At 44.1% G+C, this 21,642-nt stretch overlaps 1 protein-coding gene across 1 annotated transcript in view; it reads left to right on the top strand.

Moving 5' to 3' along the window:
- Positions 1-21,642, top strand: part of tpo (thyroid peroxidase) — an 88,335-nt gene that overhangs the window by 9,057 nt on the left and 57,636 nt on the right. The window contains exons 2-5 of the mRNA XM_061925066.1: positions 1,187-1,271; positions 1,397-1,557; positions 8,315-8,444; positions 16,605-16,734. Of these exons, the coding sequence (XP_061781050.1) occupies positions 1,187-1,271; positions 1,397-1,557; positions 8,315-8,444; positions 16,605-16,734 (506 nt within the window). The remainder of the gene's footprint in view (positions 1-1,186; positions 1,272-1,396; positions 1,558-8,314; positions 8,445-16,604; positions 16,735-21,642) is intronic.

Raw genomic sequence — 21,642 nt, forward strand, 5'->3', positions numbered from 1 at the left:
GGGTCAGGGTGAAATGTCCTGCCCAAGGACACAACGGCTGTGATTTGGATGTCAAGAGGCAGTGAGCGAACCTGCAACCCTCAGGTTTCTGGCACAGCCGCTCTACCCACTACGCCATACCGCCCCTGTTGAAGTAGTAACATTTTTAATTGAGAAATGGTATAACGGAATTTCTGGAATTTCGGGAAAACCGGGAATTTTTCCAGTTCAAAAAACAACTTTGATTAAGAGGAATGTTTTGACGGTGGAACGATTGAAGTGGGTTGAAAAGTGTGCAAGGAGTAGTCGACAGAAAAGGATGAAAATAGGGTTTCGAAAAACGGAAAATTCTCGGAATTCCTGGAATTTTTTGGAACTTGGAAAAATTATAGTTAGAATGTCCAGGATGAGTGGAACATGTTGAAGATGGAATGATTTGAATCAGTTGAAAAATGTAGAAATTGTGTGAGTTTGAAACATGGCAATTAATTTTGAATGGGAAAAATGTCCCGGAATTTTTGGAATTTGTCGATGGAAAGCCCGCGATTCCCGAATAGGCTGACAAGTTTGACGTTGGAACGGTTTGAATCGAATGAAAAATGTGGAAGGTAGAGCGCGCAAAATCTGGAGAAGAAGAAGAAAAAGAAGAAGAAGAATAAATAGATGAATTTTGGTGTAGAAAAACATATGTGTGAATGCTTAGGAGCATTCACACATATGTGTAGATAGAACATGTTAAAACAGAAACTAAGCAGATGTTTACAGTAAATTAACAATAAGATTGTGAGGGACAAGCGGTAAATAATAATATAGATGGGAAATAATACAAACAAAATAATACGAAGGGAAATGCAAAATATGTTACTGCAATCAGTAGCCTTAGTAACCTGTTTGCTTACTTACTACTAAAAGAGAAGTTGCCTACTAGGCCTGTGTTCACTATGTTATTTAATGCCAAATTAATCTTTGAGTGCAATAAGAAATGTATGTTTAATGTATCATAAGATATGTTGTTAAAATAAAGCCAATAATGACATTTTTGCGGGCCCCTTTATAATCAATTGTATCGGAATACATTTTGGTACCAGTCCCTGTACCAAAAAATCGGTATTGGCACATCCCTACTGTGTACTATAAGTTTAATATCAACTGTATGTCCCAGGCATAGTATGCACCATTTCAAATACTGTTGTCATGTAACCTACAGCCACATCCATTCGAAAACTGATAATCGCATCGTATCAAGAAAGTCTTCAAATGCTCGATGAAAGTGCCTTTCTGAAACGACAAAGGTAAGCCCAACAAGCAAAATGTTTATTATGTCATATGTGTGTGTGTGCTGTGTCTGTTACTGTTTCTACATACAAGGAAAGCACAGACAAACACAGTTGAATTTTTTTTCAATGTGTGTGTCTAGGCGAAGTTCACCCTTGTCGGCCACCCATGGCTTGACATTCCGTCGTCAAACCGAGACAGAGACCTTGGAAATCGGACACGCTGCTGAGGTTTTTCAATCAACAGTGCAAGTCTTTAAGGAAAAAGTGAAGCAGAGGTTTAAAAGGGATATTACAGAAAAAGGTATGAAATGTAGCTGCTGTCTGTTTTTTAAAGGGGAACTGCACTTTTTGGGGAATTTTGCATATCGTTCGCAATAATTATGAAACACATGGCGACTGATTTTTAAAAAAAATTTTATGCATTCTGTGCCGTGCGCGACCCGAGGGTCCCTGGTTCAATCCCCACCTAGTACCAACCTCGTCATGTCCGTTGTGTCCTGAGCAAGACACTTCACCCTTGCTCCTGATGGGTGCTGGTTAGCGCCTCGCATGGCAGCTCCCTCCATCAGTGTGTGAATGTGTGTGTGAATGGGTAAATGTGGAAGTAGTGTCAAAGCGCTTTGAGTACCTTGAAGGTAGAAAAGCGCTATACAAGTACAACCCATTTATCATTTATTTATAAATAAAAGTCCGCTTACAGCGCAGCCAATTGGAGCTCCACTATTTGAATTGCTCCACTGTGCTTCTTACTAAGTTGTTTCAATGGACAGTGTTTGTCATAAAGCATCTCAAAGGTTTTTTAAAAAAAAACATATGCAGCTCCTCTCTGAGCTGCCACCTTACCTTGGTAGAGGAGTTTGCGTGTCCCAATGATCCGAGGAGCTATGTTGTCCGTGGGCTTTCATGCCCCCTGGTAGGGTCTCCCAAGACAAACAGGTCCTAGGTGAGGGATGAGACAAAGAGCAGCTCGAAGACTTCTATGGGAATGAAACAACAAAGACTCAGATTTCCCTCGCCCGGACGCGGGTCACCGGGGCCCCCCTCTGGAGTCAGGCCCGGAGTTGGGGCACGATGGCGAGCGCCTGGTGGCCAGGCCTGTACCCATGGGGCCCGGCCGGGTACAGCCCGAAGAGGCAACGTGGGTCACCCCTCCAATGGGCTCACCACTCATGGGAAGGGCCATAGAGGTCGGGTGCATTGTGAGCTGGGCGGTAGCCAAAGGCAGGGCACTTGGTGGTCCGATCCTCGGCTACATAAGCTAGCTCTTGGGACGTGGAACGTCACCTCGCTGGGGGGGAAAGGAGCCTGAGCTAGTACGCGAGGTAGAGAAGTTCCGGCGAGATATAGTCGGACTCACCTCGACGCACAGCAAGGGCTCTGGAACCAGTTCTCTCGAGAGGGGTTGGACTCTCTTCCACACTGGCGTTGCACGCAGTGAGAGGCGACGAGCTGGGGTAGCAATTCTTGTTGCGCCCCGGCTCAAAGCCTGCATGTTGGAGTTTAACCCAGTGGACGAGAGGGTAGCCTCCCTCCGCTTTCGGGTGGGGGGACGGGTCCTGACTGTTGTTTGTGCTTACGCACCAAACAGCAGTTCAGAGTACCCACCCTTTTTGGATACACTCGAGGGAGTACTGCAAAGTGCTCCCCCGGGTGATTCCCTTGTCCTACTGGGTGACTTCAATGCTCATGTTGGCAACGACAGTGAAACCTGGAGAGGCGTGATTGGGAAGAATGGCCGCCCGGATCTGAACCCGAGTGGTGTTTTGTTATTGGACTTTTGTGCTCGTCAGAGATTGTCCATAACAAACACCATGTTCAAACATAAGGGTGTCCATATGTGCACTTGGCACCAGGACACCCTAGGCCGCAGTTCCATGATCGACTTTGTAGTTGTGTCATCGAATTTGCGGTCTCATGTTTTGGACACTCGGGTGAAGAGAGGGGCGGAGCTTTCTACCGATCACCACCTGGTGGTGAGTTGGCTACGATGGTGGGGGAGGATGCCGGACAGAAACTGGCAGGCCCAAACGCATTGTGAGGGTCTGCTGGGAACGTCTGACAGAGTCTCCTGTCAGAGAGAGTTTCAATTCCCACCTCCGGAAGAACTTTTAACATGTCATGAGGGAGGTGCTGGACATTGAGTCCGAGTGGACCAAGTTCCGCGCCTCTATTGTCGAGGCAGGTGATTGGGGCTGTGGCCGCAAGGTAGTTGGTGCCTGTCGTGGCGGTAATCCTAGAACCCGTTGGTGGACACCGGCGGTGAGGGATGCCATCAAGCTGAAGAAGGAGTCCTATCGGGTACTTTTGGCTCATAGGACTCCAGAAGCAGCGGACAGGTACCAACAGGCCAAGCGGTGTGCGGCTTCAGCGGTCGCAGAGGCAAAAACTCGGACATGGGAGGAGTTCGGGGAAGCCATGGAAAACGACTTCCGGATGACTTCGAAAGGATTCTGGACCACCATCCGCCGCCTCAGGAGGGTGAAGCAGTGCACTGTCAACACAATGTATGGTGCGGATGGTGTTCTGCTGACCTCAACTGCGGATGTTGTGGATCGGTGGAGGGAATACTTCGAAGACCTCCTCAATCCCACCAACACGTCTTCCTATGAGGAAGCATTGCCTGGGGAATCTGTGGTGGGCTCTCCTATTTCTGGGGCTGAGGTTGCTGAGGTAGTTAAAAAGCTCCTCGGTGGCAAGGCCCCGGGGGTGGATGAGAACCGCCCGGAGTTCCTTAAGGCTCTGGATGCTGTGGGGCTGTCTTGGTTGACAAGACTCTGCAGCATCGCGTGGACATCAGGGACGGTACCTCTGGATTGGCAGACCGGGGTGGTGGTTCCTCTCTTTAAGAAGGGGCACCGGAGGGTGTGTTCCAACTATCGTGGGATCACACTCCTCAGCCTTCCCGGTAAGGTTTATTCAGGTGTACTGGAGAGGAGGTTACGCCGGATAGTCGAACCTCGGATTCAGGAGGAACAGTGTGGTTTTCGTCCTGGTCGTGGAACTGTGGACCAGCTCTATACTCTTGGCAGGGTCCTTGAGGGTGCATGGGAGTTTGCCCAGCCAGTCTACATGTGCTTTGTGGACTTGGAGAAGGCATTTGACCGTGTCCCTCGGGAGGTCCTGTGGGGAGTGTTTAGAGAGTATGCCGCATTGTAGTAAGTCGGACACGTTTCCAGTGAGGGTTGGACTCTGCCAAGGCTGCCCTTTGTCACCGATTCTGTTCATAACTTTTATGGACAGAATTTCTAGGCGCAGTCAAGGCGTTGAGGGGATCCGGTTTGGTGGCTGCAGGATTAGGTCTCTGCTTTTTGCAGATGATGTGGTCCTGATGACTTCATCTGGCCAGGATCTTCAGCTCTCACTGGATCGGTTCGCAGCCGAGTGTGAAGCGACTGGCATGAGAATCAGCACCTCCAAGTCGGAGTCCATGGTTCTCGCCCGGAAAAGGGTGGAGTGCCATCTCCGGGTTGGGGAGGAGACCCTGCCCCAAGTGGAGGAGTTCAAGTACCTAGGAGTCTTGTTCACGAGTGGGGGAAGAGTGGATCGTGAGATCGACAGGCGGATCGGTGCAGCGTCTTCAGTAATGTGGACGCTGTATCGATCCGTTGTGGTGAAGAAGGAGCTGAGCCGGAAGGCAAAGCTCTCAATTTACCGGTCGATCTACGTTCCCATCCTCACATATAGTCATAAGCTTTGGGTTATGACCGAAAGGACAAGATCACGGGTACAGGCGACCGAAATGAGTTTCCTCCGCCGGGTGGGGGTGGGGGGCTGTCCCATAGAGATAGGGTGAGAAGCTCTGCCATCCGGGAGGAGCTCAGAGTAAAGCCGTTGCTCCTCCACATCAAGAGGAGCCAGATGAGGTGGTTCGGGCATCTGGTCAGGATGCCACCCGAACACCTCCCTAGGGAGGTGTTTAGGGCACGTCCAACCGGTAGGAGGCCACGGTGAAGACCCAGGACACGTTGGGAAGACTATGTCTCCCGGCTGGCCTGGGAACGCCTCGGGATTCCCCGGGATGACCTGGACGAAGTGGCTGGGGAGAGGAGAGTCTGGCCTTCCCTGCTTAGGCTGCTGCTCCCGCGACCCGACCTCGGATAAGCGGAAGAAGATGGATGGATGGATGGATGGATGTACCATATGTATCATCTCCATCATTTTCACTGTAGACATTGTCCCAACTCTGTTTTCTCAGGTCATTTTTGAAAGCTGTCATACTTTGCTCTGTACATATTCTTGGAAAAGTATTTTTGTCATCAATGTTCCTCTTCTTGTAGTTTCCGTCATAGATTATGAAAACTGGCAGATGATCACTTATGTCGGATATTAGCAGGCCACTTGTGGTATTGTTATCAAAACATTAGTGTGGCGCTGTGTCCTGAGATTCTGCTTGGCCTTGTGATTTTATGATATAAACTCAACTCAGGCTGTACATTGTGTCAATAAAGTCATCTTTGGGCTTTTGTTTGTCAGGGTTCAAGAGGTCAATGTTGAAGTCTCCACATAAGAAGGTTATTTTTGAGTGATTTCAGTAAAAGTAGCTTTAATCCAGTTCTCAAACGTATCAATGTTTGACTTCGGTGATCTCGGTGATCAGTACGTTTTTGCTTTTTTAATGACATATGGTTATACATTCTAAGATATTATTAATAGGTAGTGTCATATTTGTTTTTAACATTTTGTAGTTTAGGTTCTTCATCACGTACACAGCTCCTCCCCCTCCGTTCTTGTTGATTCTGTTGGTATAATTTAGTTCATATCCTTCCAGGTCAAATTCCATTCCTTTTTTAGCATCCATCCATGTTTCTGAGATAGCGATAACTTTGAAGGGTTTGTTGAATTGTTCCAAAAAATGCTTCACACAGTTGTCGTTAGCATACAAATTTCTGCTGTTTAAATGAATAATCGACACTTTGTTGTCTATTTTAATGTTTTTGTTATATTGTTCGTATGTATAATAAAAACAATTATTCCTAGTGTGAAAGAAAAAAAAAATATCTGGATCTATATCCTTATTTAATTCCGGACTATTGTAATCTATGTTGCTGAATGTTTTCGGTTCCATTCTTTCCTTTTTACCATTTGTGTTGCTCGCTGAATGTGAAGATCATCTTGTTCGGTAATATCTTGCAGCGTTGTCATTTTGTAGTCCAATGTCAATGATTGTTTTCTGTCAGACTCCATTATCGTTGTTTTTGTTGTAGTTGCTGGGAATTCTGATATTCGTCCAGATCCTTGATGTCATTGACAACTAGGACTCTTGCTTGGAGACTTCCATTCAGCTTTATGATTTGGCAGTTGGCGCTCCAAGTTCCCTGAATTTTCCCTTGTTTCCTCAAGTCGCGTGCTTTCTTGGTGATTTTAGCATTGCATTTAGTGAGGTGCTCGTTCATGTACACATTTGTGCCCTTCAGCTTTTTTCCCTGTGTCAGCAGTGCCATTTTGGATTTCCTGGATTTCCTGGATTTTGGTGAGCTTAATGATGGTTACTGGCGTGGTGTTGTTACCTCTTCTATTCAGTGAAATGCATGCATCAACGGTGTTAATATTGACATCAATTCCCTTCGATTGCAGAAAGTTGACCACGTTGAAGCAGCGTCCATGTTATCTGGTTCTCCTCTGTTGTCAACTGCTCTTGCATAGGATCGAGGATTGATGCAAAGCCCTGCAATGATGATGTCATTCTGTCGTGTAAACTGATCCATTTCCTCTATGTAGTTTTCCAAAACAGTGATATCCCCCAGATTGGTGACAACTTGTTGTCTGGCATTGGGCTGTTGTCTCAATGCAGCCATCTCTTCCCTGAAGTTCTTCAAATCTGTGTTATCTTGTTGCATGGCATGAAACTGTTGGCGCACTGCTGCTATCTACATTTTAATGGTCTCCACAACACTGCTATGTCCCAATGGGTGTTATTTTGTTGCATGGCATTCAACTGTTGGCGCAATGTTGCATTCTCCCCATTCAGCTTCTCCACCTCCTGTTTTAATGCATCCATTTTTTCTTTGAACTTTCTAAATTCCACCATATCTTCACGATTTTCTTTTCTGTCTTTGAATATCTGTTCTTGGATATCTGCAACATCTTTTTGTACACCGCTGATCATCTGTTACTCGAGAGTGTCGACCTTGCTTTGTGTCTTATTTATATCATTTTGTAGGGTTCCTACTAACTCTTTCAAGTCTGGTTCCACCCCTGGTAACTTTGTATTGCCCCGTTAACAGGGCAATACACCGTTAGTGATATTGTTAAGATAAGTGCTAGCGCGGACAAACTATTTATAGCGGGGCTGTGATCACTTGCATGTGCGCCTACATAATCGAGTGGTCTGCTGCCTACTTGCTTCCTTGCTCCCTGTAAGTGTATTCTAGATCATAAATCATGCATCATACCAGGACAGAAGATGTCTGAGTAGGTAGTTAGACAAGTTGGTACACTTTGACAGCCATTTAAGACCTGAAAATGGCCAGACTTTCTTTGTGAGAATATGATAAATTTTTCACTTAAATGGGAATATATAAACATCTTAGAAGTCGGCATCCTAATGACAGCAAACGTTGCACAGTGAGTGATGTTTTATTATGTTTGTTGCCTCTTATAAAGTTTGCAGTGTGTGATAATCAGTGACGAAGAAGAAAAAAAGCAAACGATGTGATTTGTAAATATTAAATCTTATTTTAAATGTGCCCGTTACGACATAACATATGTAAGTACATGAGGCATATAAAACCTCAATTGAGGTGTTTGGATGTTTTTTTAAAGGCTTTGTAGGCTGAATTGTGTGGCTCCTGTAGGCTCCATTGTAAGCGGTCTGTTGATCGCATTTCCTTAATATTTAGATTGCAAAAAAAATAATAACTTACATCCATTGTCATACATCTCATAATGATTGTGGACGATAGGCAAAATCCCCCCAAAAGTGCAGTTCCTCTTTACGATGAGGCCATGTTTAAGTCTCTGTTCAAAATGGACTATCATCCAGATTGTTATTGTTTAACTTTGATACTGTTTTTTTAATCCTATGAACCACTTATGTTGTCATCTTTACCGGTCTATAGGTTTGCTTTCATGGGAGCATGTGGAACTTATTGCAGAGCTGTCAGGATGTCCACCTTTAACATATCCAGGTCTTTGTCAGCACAGTCACATCAGCAAGTACCGCTCCATATCTGGCATCTGCAACAACAGGTATGTGCCTAACTTTGTTGACAGGATAAGTAGCAACGCACAAGTAGAAATCTTAAAAATATGGTAGAGCCACCCCATCAGAGCCACCCCAAATACCCGCAACAGAACCTTTACGTAGAGGACTTAGGGGTAAGCTGAGCGATCTCATTGTCACATCCTGTTTGTGTCATTTAATCATTATCTTGTTGTTGATGTTACTTTAACAAAATTGTGGCATCCAGAAGAAGTGTAAACAATGCCTGACGCTCTTTTTTTTAACTTATCTTGAGCAACCAATGCTAACACAGCTCAATTCCAACACGTATCTCGTTCCTCTCATATGAACGTTTATTCTCCTCCCTTATTTTCGCAACAACAACACTTCCTACTTATTCGTCAGTATCAAATCCATTCCACTTGTTCATATAGAAAATGCCCACATCACTCAAAATCCAGTCCGCATTTTCTCTGCGACCTTGCTTGCGGTCCTTGGACTTGTTCATATAGAAAATGCCCACATCACTCAAAATCCAGTCCGCATTTTCTCTGCGACTTTGCTTGCGGTCCTGCAAGTGTACGAAGCACATTAGCACACAGCACTGCAGAACAAGAATGTGAAAGGATGCAAAATGGTCATAATAAACTTTTTCAAGAAAGTAAGTATTCATCACTGCTTGTAGTAAAATGTATTAGCTCCATTTTACACCAGGTCTGTGTTTGACAAAAAGTTACATTACCGCTCTAAAACAATATATACATAAAGAAAAAAAAATTGTAAATAATTTAGTTTTTAAGTTTTGTGTTTCTTGTAGAATCTATATAAATAAATATATACATTAGCCTATTGTTAAAATAATGAAAAAAACATAATTAAATATATTTATTTTATTTTATTGTTACATTAATAGCTGTTGTATTATTATAGGATGAAAAGGGACAAGCAGTAGAAAATGGATGGATGGATGGGCTTGTTAAACATTTCATAGGATTTTCAGAGGGAGGAAAAACCAAGACATTTAATATAAAATGTAAAATGAATAAATACATAAAAAGAAAAAGAAAAAAAATAGTTAAAAGCCATCGTCACGGGGAGCATTTCTTTTCGTCCCGTGCATTTTTTTTACAGTCCCCGGGACGACGGGACTTCGTTAATCTCAATCCCTGGAAGTTACATTTTATTGTTTGCATTATTTGTTTCAGCATTGCACTTTGAAGATGGTCCCTCAGCTCTTTGACAGCTTTGGCTCTTTTTCAGATCAGAAGACGGACTCCAAGTTTTTCTTATTTAGCCGTTTGTGAAGTTTTGTGCTCGTGCGCTACGTTCGCTCGCATCCTGTGCATCTCCTGGGGGCTAAGATAGTGACGCCACTGCGTTACACTAGCCCCCTCTTTCAAAGTCCCTCGTCCCTGAGGGGGACAACAAAATCTCTCAAGTGGGCTGGTCGTCGCCCACTTGAGAGATTTTGTGACAGCACTCTGCCTGTTTGGGGAAGAAGTTACAGAAATCGCTACATCTTGTGAAGGTTAGGACGATCCCTAGTGGTTAACTCCACTCATAGTCTTGCAAGAGTGCCCGTGCCCCGGTACGGTGCTAGTCGGTCACATTGCAGGACAACTTTTCTGCCACGAGGTGGGAGTTGGACAACTTCCCCGAGTCTTTCCAACACTGCAAGGGCCCATCCAGTCACTGTCTAGGTAGCATCTTCCCCTTTTCCGTTAGGAGTTGTACACTCACGCCAACTCTTTAGCAGTGAAATGTTGCCCTTTTTCATGCACGTCGTAATTCCTCTTTTGTTAATAGCAAGCGTTCCGCAGCTAGTTCCTAGCGAATTCATAGGCTGACTCCAGCCGGTCTTGTAATCTCTTGGCGTACTCAGCTCCTGGTGGACCCGTTGGCGCATACCTTTTAATGCGGGCGTACGGATCTCTCGGCCCAGCATCAAAACAGCTCAGCTGGAGCAGGAAATGTAACATACCTGACCTGTATGCCATCAGCAGGAGGGGAACATGGCAATCTCAGTCCCGCTGTTGTCCGAGGGGAACATGGCATTCCCAGTCCCGCTGTTGTCCTAAGATGTAGTTAAATCTCTCTACAAGCCACCCTGTCACCACTCTGTGGGTGACAGGGTGTGATCCAGGTTTTCCGAGAGCCAAGTTTCTCGCACAATGTTGCAAAATGCCTTGTCTCAAAGTTTCTGTCTTGATTGGTGTGGATGATCTCTGGGGAACCGAACCTGCTGAACATTCCTTCCAACAGCGCATCTGCAATAGTTCCAGCTTCTTGGTCGGGCAATAGTTTCAGCTTCTTGGTCGGGCAGGCTGTATGCTTCAGGTCACTTTGTAAAGTAGTCCACGGCTGTGAGGATGTAGTGGTTACCTCTTTCTGTGTGAGGGAAGGGCCCGAGGACATCTATCCCCACCTTCTCCATAGGACAAGGAATTGCTGTAGCTGTGCATGTGATCTGTCTGTGGGGCCCTTCTTTGCCACGCAGCTGTCACAATGCTCACAATAGTCAATCATATCTCTTCTGTGTTGACCAATAAATGGCTTGGCGGAGGTGGCTTAGGATCTTGAAGATGCCAAAGTGCCCAGATCTCGGGACTCTGTACACTTCTTGTAGGACCGACTCTCTCAAAGCTTTTGATACCACCACTTGCCAACAGATCTCCCCGATGACTGGTTCTCTCCAGCCTGTTGTAGCAAGCCATCAGACGGACGCAGGGTTTCAAACATTGACCAGATTCACCACAACTTCCCTGACCATTGGAGTTTTCTCTCCAGTGACTGAAGCTTTACTGAGGTAGGTAAAACGACAACCCCTCTTGGCGCCACCTCTGTCTTTATTATTTTTGCAGAGGACTCTGTGTCCACTAATGCTGTGCAACGTATCCCACCACCTCCTCGACAGTCACAGGAGTGTACCAACAGTTCCTTACCCAGGTTCATCCAATTACTAGGAGGTGTTCTGGCTAGCAATCTGTTCCGCCCACTGCCTGCATCCCCTTCTCTTGAGCAACCTGTAATGTGTCCTCCTTGGGGTGAAGTTGGGACATATTTTTAGGGGCTCGTATTGTCCCATCTTTACAGCCCCTGCTCCATTTCTCTTATTGACTGGGTATGTGGGCAATCACGGAAAAAGTGTCAAGCCTCACCGCAGCTCCAACATGTCTTAGAATGCTGTCTTGAGCGTCGATCGTACGTAGTGTGGCTGCCCGAACCAACTAGGCCAGTAAACTCCATCCACCCTGGGTCCCCTGGCACCAGGTCCAGCCCCTTTTGTTCTTTTACCTGAGGTGTATCACCAAGCACGACCCTCTAAGCACAGCATCTCTCTCTCTATGTAGCCTGCTCAAGGGCTGACTGGAGGCATGTGGGATGGGCCAGGAGTGTCTGAACACGCAAGTCAGCTGATAGCAGGGCCTGGAGAAAGTGATTGCGGGCAAGCTCCCCTTGGACGGCCGCAGGCATGTGAGCATGGGTGCGGTGGACCAGTCCCTCGATGTCGTTATAGCCAGGTCCCCGGAATCACTTCACTCTGTTGGGCTAAGTAGCAGCAGACTTGACAAGGCATCGCCAGTGAGGCAAATTGCAAGCTGGAGGGCCATTTCCTCTGAAGATCATCTTCCAACCTGTGCCAACAGTTCAAATTGGGCAGGAAATGCCTCCCAGTTCGCTTTGCCATAAAACCTCGAAGTCTTCATTGAGGGCGGAATAGGGATAGGATTGGTCTTTATTGTCATTGCACAAGTACAACGGAACTTTGTTTTCAGCACAAACCCGTTCAAGATTAGACAAACAAACAGTGTACAGGGTTACAGAACAGGAACGCTGATGGGTCGCCACAAGGCGCCCCGTAAAAGATGGGGAAAAAAGGTAAAAAGCTGGGGAGGATGAGTAAAAAAATACAATCTAGACTGGGCTCCTAACGGGGCCCAGTCTGGAGTGGGAAAAAACCCTCCATAGCAAAGCACATATACATATTACAACATACATCTCGAGATATCTAGCAACAGAGGGAAGGGAGTGTGGGGTCATGGAGGTAGGCCACAGCTCTCAGGCGCTGACCATCCTTTCATCACCCCTATGGGATTTGCGTCGAGGGCTTTGGATTGGGAGGGGTGGGGTATGTATGTGTGTGGCGTATATTTTTGTTGATGCATGTTTGTGTGTAAGCCTGCAGTGTGTCTCTGTTACGCGGCCTTGATGTCATGCAGTCGCTAGTCCAAAGTCAACAACAACTGGTGTGTGTCCATGAGAGACAAGAAGGGAGTTTGTTCTGTCTTTGCTGCACTGTCCTTCGGGAGAGTTTCGAAGCCAGGGAAACAATCCAAGTTAGAATGTTTTGTATACGAGTGAAAATAAAAGTTGATTTTCACTCTAAATTGTCTATGACTGGTCCTCAAACCTGCGGGGCAGACAGTCCGATGTGATCCAAAATCACAAGAGTGTCCACAGTTCTTCCCGCATCCTCCAATGATTTGTGGCAGCTTTGGGGTACTTTGAAGACTGCCAGCAATTTCCAATTTGTCGACAAACCAGAGCAACACTTACTCCAATCAGCAGATGTCCTGTTGTCATAATTCCGAATAGGTAGATATCTTCACGTCCTTGCGGCACTCCTTCTTCTCCCAAGAGTCCGTCGTGTGTCCAGCAACAACCGCTCCGTCACGACAAGCAGTTTTCCCTCATGGCAAGCAGTATGCGCTGCAGCTGTCGACGCCGTTGCTCTCCTTTCTCCCTCCCTCTTTCTTTGTGGCGAGCTCCACGGCGTCGACAGCTGCCGCTATTCAATCTTGACAAAGTCACCAGGAAACATTGTGGCATCCTGGTGACGTAGCTGGCTGAGCACACAAGAAGCGGTTGTATGCGCAAAGTTTTACTTCTGACATCAATTGTAGCATCCTTAAGAAGTGCACACAAAGGCTGACACTCTTTTTTTTTTTTAACTTTTACTCAGCTAACACAGCTCAATTCCAACACCTATGTTGTTCCTCCCACACGCACGTCTCGTCCCTTCCTCCTTATTCGTCAATCGCCTTCCAGGCGTGGTACATTCACGACATCAACCCCAGCAGGTCGTTACACTATGTAAAAACTAGTTCACTGAATGAAAAAAACGTATGTCGTCAGCGGGTTTGTCTTGTTAAATAAAAACTCCCTAAGTGTCTGTCAATTTTGGATTGACCGTCTTAGATTTATTTTAGGGTGGTTTTAAGCAAATAAATAAAATTTTCACAGTCGTCCTGGAAAGAGAGATACATTGTTGAGATTGTGAGGGGTTGCCACTCACAAATCAGGGAGGGTCCTACACCGGGGCGAGGGGTCCTGTAGCACCATCACAACACTGTTTAGTCCCAATTCACTCCCCCCAGCGTTTTAGGGCCCTATTATGCAAAATCAACTTTTGTGACCTATTTGTACTTGCTGTTGTGTATGTGGGATCTGCATTACTCCAGAAAATTCGAAGTCAAACTATTTTGCCTTCTTTCCTCTTTCCTGTAGAGTAGCCGTTTAGAATTTGCCACATTTGTGACGTCCGAATGGTGACATCCGCTCCATCTTTTGGCCACCCAATCACAGTGCGAAATATGAACTTTTGAGCCCATCTTTCCTTAACCTGTCACCGGTATGATGCCATCTTTCTGTGGCCAATCACACAAGCAGGTCTATCTTTGTAAACGTCTATCAAATGTCCAGCTCCAGCTTTTGGCTGCCCAATCACAATGTGAATGCAAAATTTATTGTCCTGCCCCTCAGTGCGCTACTTCCTCCAGATCAAGAGGTGAAAAAACGGTTACGTACAGCCAAAAGCTAAATGATACTGTGTCTTTTTAAAGCGTCTGTAAAGACACCTGCAATGTTGTTGATAACCTTCAGGCCTCAACACAGCACTGAAACAGCTGTGATTAAGTTGACGAATGTACCCGCCTGAACAGAAACTGAACAGACTTAGAAAGATTAATTAACTAATCAATTAACTGCTATTGGTACTTTTTAATCCGTTGTAACTATGACACATGCACGCTGTCACATTTATTCAAGTACCGCTGCAAAGCGTAAAACAAGACAGCTAGATTTACGTGTCATTGGAATCGCAGATGGAATCAATGTTCTGTAGAAACAGAATCTAAATGCGAAAAGTCACGGAAATTGGCATAATGGGATTGAGATGCTGTCATTGAGAAAGGGGAAATCATGTTTACAGTGCACTTGACAAACACTCACCTCCAGCAAACGCTCTAAACACGGCAGCCCTGCACCCTTCTGCCTGCCTCGGGGACACACGGCCGCCTCAAACTACTAAACTAACTACTGAATACAGAGCTAAACATGTCCCAAATGACATTTATGTGTCAGGTGATATGTTTCTTTTGCAAATATGACTACTTGTCGCTCTAAAGCTGTGTCAAAAACACTTGCCACTACTGCAGCCTTTTATGGACGCTACCGCTGAATAAACATCTTTATTGGTAAGTTCATGTTCACTTGACAGCATCAAATACTATAGTAGGAGCACTAGTGTTAAAATGATGACTAAAAATGATGACAAATGTATTTGTACATTGTTAATGCGCTTTTTCTTATCTAATTTCCTTTTTCTTATTCACTTTGGCTGCTGACCCATGACCTGATCTCAGATAAGCGGAGGAAGATGGATGGATGGATGGATGGATGGATGGATGGATATTCACTTAGAATGTTAATAAAACAGTCGCCGTCTGACATCAGTCCATCACGCCATATTTGCGTGACTTCAAAACACACCTTGCTTAATTGCACACCCACCTATTATGCTGAATGATTGCACAGATTTACATGATATATTATTATAAAATATACAATACCATGTAAAAGGTATGTGCTTTACCTACATAAATATTTTTTCCAGCTGAGTGTAACTGTAATGAATGAAAACAGTGATGGATCTGTGTGATGTTTACACGATGATAACATACCTGCATTGCACCTAGCACTGCTAACATATTTGACTTGTTTAAGACTTTAAAAGCAGGTGTTGATAAAATACTTCTTTGTTGTGAGATGTTGCATGATATTAACCTCTTGTGCCAATAAAAATGCATTTTTTAACATCATCTTTTTACATAAATTACATATAGTACCGACAAGAGTCCCGATGAATACCGGTGTTGATAAGGAATATTGATAAGGGTATCATATAAAACGATATACATCCCTACTGCAGTGGCTTCCTGTAGCTCAGAGAATAGATTTTAAAAAAGCTCTGTCTTTTCATGTTTTTTTGCCAAAGTACCTCTCTGACATGTTAGATCCATATGAACCATCTCGGCCTTTGAGGACCTCAGGGAGTGGTCTCCTGCTGGTGCCCAGAGTCAGGACGAAACATTGTGAGGCTGCGTTTCAGTTTTATGTCCCTAAAATCTGAAATGGACTCTTACAGAAGAGCTGAGACAGGCCTCAACATTGGCAATGTTTGAAATCAAGGTTAAAACACCTGTATTTAATTCTGTATACGACAACTGAACGTTTTTTTATCTACACTCTTCGATTTGAAATATAATTGTGGTTGTTTTTGAGATAATTTTATTTTATGTTAATTTGAATTATGATTATTTTTACGATAATTTTGCCTGCTTGTAATTTTCTGTAAAGCAATTGGAATTGCCTTATGTACGTATTATATATAAACTGTTAATAACAAGTGTATACATGTTCGAAATAAACTAATTAGCTTATTAATACCTGATCAACTTCCTGTTTGTGCTTGTATGACACACAAACTGGACAAATGTGGTTATTCTGCGCTGCAGATACATTTTATTAAATTTAATCAGTTGAATAATGATGATGGAATGATCTGCATTAATCCGTTCATTTTTATATCCCTGATTGGTAACAATCAATATATAAACACTAAGGTAAAAAACTAAACTACACATTTCGTACTCAGCTGTTTAAACGATCAACATAACTTTTTTGACGTTGATATTTCAGAGTCGTTGTGATAGCAATAGTCATTCCATGTTCGATGCCATCTTAGGAGGGAGTGTGACAAATTCTTTGTCATCAAAAATTCACACTCTGAGTTAAAGTTAATAATTTTTCAGCATTCCTTATTGTACAACCACATGGGTGTTTAAGGAGTTTCTTTAGAGATCCTCTATTGTTCGATCAATATTAAACTTTGTTTCTTTTGCCAGGTTCAATCCTCTCTGGGGAGCAGCCAACACTGCCTTGCGCCGATGGCTTCCAGCTCAGTACGAAGATCAAGTACAACAACCCAAAGGCTGGAACAGAGGATATCTCTATAATGAATTTCAGCTTCCCACGGTAATCTGCAAAAAAAAAAAATGCTCCAATTTAGGGGGGAAAAAAGGCTCCTTTATACATCAATATGCACAACAGTTATTTATTTGAATAATACATTTGAATATGACCTCCAGTATTTGTACAATATCAGGATTACAGTTGGGCATTGGGAGTACCGGGAGCTTTTCCGGAGTGGCTGTTGATTTATTATCGTATTTTTTTTTCTCTCCACCTACGGTAACTTTTCAACTCTGACCCAGGGACATGTTGTCAAGCGTATGCTTGACAACATATAAATAGCTTGTAAAACGTCAAATAATAGATAAGAGAGCGCTTAGAGTGAAATGTTACAGTAAATGTATATGCCTAGCCTTTTCCTGCTCCGTCACTAATAATGGACTATCAATCCCCTGCTAGGGATGCGTCAGAAACTAAAATCAGTGGGATAAAGTTCACAGTCCTGTATTAAAGATGTGACATTTGCAAACGAGCTAGGTATTTTAACAGTTTTTTGATGTGAACAATGACAACCGATTGGCATTTGTGAGCTGTTTGTTTATCAGCCATTTTGATTCAAGTTACCCTGGCATGTGTGCGCCAACCAACTAAACTAGAACATGAGTCGTGGTCAAAAGAAACGTAGCAGAGATTCACTTTTCTGGTTCATTGTACGGCTGTGAATTTGTGAAGTTGTTCAGGTGTAAGCAAATCAACTAGGTTTGTACAATTTGCATTCACATTTGTATCTTGTCCTCATTTTTATTCTAAAAGTGTTTATATTTCTATACACATACAGACACTTTTATTTATTATTTGTATATTTGTGTGTACTTATCTACAAAGTTATTTCGAAATCTCATTGTCAATACATATAGGATGGGATATGGGATATTATGGAATGTTTACAATGAAAACATAAGCCAAACAAAATTATTCTACAATTTTCAAAATAATTAAAACTGATAGTATTGGTTAGAATTAATATAATCTCAATCCTATAACTGCTACTTGTGATCGATTGTTTGTTTCCTTGATGACAACACAACACATCTAAATCTATGTATACATTAGGGATGATACACACACACACACACACACACACACACACACACACACACACACACACACACACACACACACACACACACACACATATATATATATATATATATATATATATATATATATATATATATATATATATATATATATCCATCCATCCATCCATTTTCTACCGCTTATTCCCTTCGGGGTCGCGGACCACAGTAAAGACAGAGACGCTGTCGGTACCTTCTCTCTCTCTCCTCAACAGTCAGCCGGGTCCTTCCCAACTGCATGGGTTCAGGAGCAGTCAACATGGTAGGTGTAGACCGAAGTGGCACGGCAGGGGCCTCAAAGGTGGGTAGGAGTTGAGAACTGAGACTGTTCCTCGCGACTCCCTGAGCGTAAGCATCAGCAGCACGTTCAGTCAGTCTCTGGTCAAACATGAGTGCTAGTTCGATGAGGTCTCTGCAGGATGTGGGTCTGTCCCTCAGTAGGCCATCCTTAATTTCCTCGGAGAGGCACCGACGGACCCTGCTCTGGAGCACCCTGTCGTCCCAGCCGCTGTCAGCCGCCAGGGTCCAGAATTCCAGGGTGTAGGATGCCACAGAGCGAAGTCCCTGCTGGATGGAGTGAAGGCGTCCAGCGGCGTACCCCCCATACTTAGGGTGGTCGAATACAGCCCGGAATTCAGCATGGAAGACAGCGTAATCCGAGCTCAATCCCATGGTCCTGTCCACAGCAGCCATAGCCCACTTGAGGGCAGGTCCAGTGAGCAAGGCAAAAATGAAAGCAATCTTAGCCCCATCAGGGGAATAGCGTGAGGGCTGGTGTTGAAAAATCAGATCGCACTGAACAAGAAATCCCCTGCACAGCTCAAAATCCCCCTCGAAAGGTCTAGGACTGGCAATCTTGGACTCCCGTTCCAGACTGCAGCGTCCTGGTCTTCGGGCTGGGGAAATAAGCTGCGGGGCTGCTGCAGCGGGGGTCACTCGCATTAGGCATTAGGCCTAGAGTGTAGTCTGGAGAAAGCTCTCTCCAAATTGTCCTCAAGAGCGGAAAAACGCTCTTGGTGCTACAAAACTCTCACAAAAGTCTCAAAGGGCTGTACAAAACACACAACGACATCCTCGGTACAGAGCCCACATAAGGGACGTCGATGTGAATGATTATGAGAAACTCTAGGGGAGACAGAAAGCAATGGATGTCGAGTGACATAATATTGTGAAAGAACAGTCCTTAGTGGATCTAACATAGTAGTGAGAGTACAGTCCGTAGTGGGGCCAGCAGGAGACCATCCCGAGCTGAGACGGGTCAGCAGCGCAAAGATGTCCCCAACCTATGCACAGGCGAGCGGTCCACCCTGGGTCCCAACTCTGGACAGCCAGCACTTCATCCATGGTCACCGGAACCGGAATAACCCGGCGAGGAGGCAGAGGAAAAAAGAAAAGAAACAGCAGATCAACTGGTCTAAAAAGGGGGGTCTATTTAAAGGCTAGAGTATACAAATGAGTTTTAAGATGGGACTTAAATGCTTCTACTGAGGTAGCATCTCTAACTGTTACCGGGAGGGCGTTCCAAAGTACTGGAGCCCGAATGGAAAACGCTCTGTAGCGCGCAGACTTTTTATGGGCTCTGGGAATCACTAATAAGCCGGAGTTCTTTGAACGCAGGTTTCTTGCCGGGACATATGGTACAATACAATCGGCAAGATAGGATGGAGCTAGACCGTGTAGTATTTTATACGTAAGTAGTAAAACCTTAAAGTCACATCTTAAGTGCACAGGAAGCCAGTGCAGGTGAGCCAGTATAGGCATAATATGATCAAACTTTCTTGTTCTTGTCAAAAGTCTAGCAGCCGCATTTTGTACCAACTGTAATCTTTTAATGCTAGACACAGGGAGACCCGAAAATAATATGTTACAGTAATCGAGACGAGACGTAACGAACGCATGAATAATAATCTCAGCGTCGCTAGTGGACAAAATGGAACGAATTTTAGCGATATTACGGAGATGAAAGAAGGCCGTTTTAGTAACACTCTTAATGTGTGACTCAAACGAGAGAGTTGGGTCAAAGATAATACCCAGATTCTTTACCGAGTCGCTTTGTGTAATTGTTTGGTTGTCAAATGTTAAGGTGGTATTATTAAATAGGTGTCGGTGTTGAGCAGGACCGATAATCAGCATTTCCGTTTTCTTAGTGTTGAGTTGCAAGAAGTTAGCGGACATCCATTGTTTAATTTCATTAAGACACGCCTCCAGCTGACTACAATCCGGCGTGTTGGTCAGCTTTAGGGGCATGTAGAGTTGGGTGTCATCAGCATAACAGTGAAAGCTAACACCGTATTTGCGTATGATGTCACCTAGCGGCAGCATGTAAATACTAAAGAGTGCAGGGCCAAGAACCGAACCCTGGGGGACTCCGCACGTTACCGTAACATAGTCCGAGGTCACATTGTTATGGGAGACGCACTGCATCCTGTCAGTAAGATAAGAGTTAAACCACGACAAGGCTAAGTCTGACATACCAATATGTGTTTTGATACGCTCTAATAAAATATTATGATCAACGGTATCGAAAGCAGCGCAAACGTCAAGAAGCAGCAACATAGATGACGCATCAGAATCCATCGTTAGCAATAGATCATTAGTCATTTTTGCGAGGGCTGTCTCCGTATAGTGATTTGCCCTGAAACCGGATTGAAAGGGTTCACAGAGATTGTTAGACGCTAAGTGTTCATTTAGCTGCTTTGCAACAATTTTTTCGAGGATTTTCGAGATAAACGGAAGGTAGGACACCGGCCGGTAGTTTACCATGAGGTCAGGGTCGAGGTTAGGTCTTTTGAGTAGAGGATGAATAACCGCTTTTTTGAATGCTAGTGGAACAGTGCCAGAGGAAAGTGATAAGTTTATAATATTTAGCACTGATGGACCTAATAATACAAAAAGTTCCTTGATAAGTTTCCCAGGAAATGGGTCAAGTAAACATGTTGTTTGTTTTGTGCCATTTACACATCTTAACAATTCCTCCAAAGTTATTTCATCAAAGAGAGAGAAACTATTTTGGAGGGCGGTATCCGTCGTAGATACAGTCGTATCTGTATTAATAGAACCCAATTGTAGCTGGGATGCATTGTCTTTAATCTCCTTTCTAATGAGTTAAATTTTCTTATTAAAGAAATTCATAAAGTCATCTGCCGAGTGGGTGGAGCTACTGGGAGGAGTCCCTTGTTGGGTTAGCGGTGCTACTGTACTAAACAAAAATTTAGGATCATTTTTGTTGAGGTGGATGAGATTTGAGTAATATTTAGCTTTCGCTAAGGTAAGCATGTGTTTATAAGTTATTAAACTATCACTCCATGCTTGATGGAAAACCTCAAGTTTAGTCGCGCGCCATTTGCGTTCCAGCTTTCTACATGATAATTTATGGGTTCTAGTTTCTTCTGTAAACCATGGGGTGCGCCTTTTAGGGGCTCTTTTTAGTTTTAGCGGTGCTATACTATCAATGGTGTTGCGCAGGGCGTCGTTAAAGTTGTTAGTGAGGTTATCAATTGGGCCTACATAATTTGGGAATGGCGCCATTACCGAAGGCAGTAGGCCAGCAAGAGTCATCGATGTGGCAGCATTAATGTTCCGGCTGCTATAGTAGTTATTATTATTATTATTAGTTTGTTGACACTGAGTCAGAACTTCGAATTTTATAAGGTAATGATCGACATTACATTACTTTAGTATACGGGAGTATCGTAAATTTGGAGGTGGTGACACCCCTGACAAGCACTAGATCTATCGTATTAAAAGTGCCCAATAATATATCATTATTGTAATTCCCCATTAATTCCCATGTATTCCCATTAATTCCCATGGACGGTGTCTGCCTGGAAAT

This window comes from Nerophis lumbriciformis, linkage group LG29, assembly GCF_033978685.3.
Source record: "Nerophis lumbriciformis linkage group LG29, RoL_Nlum_v2.1, whole genome shotgun sequence".
NCBI classification, from domain to species: Eukaryota; Metazoa; Chordata; class Actinopteri; order Syngnathiformes; family Syngnathidae; genus Nerophis; species Nerophis lumbriciformis.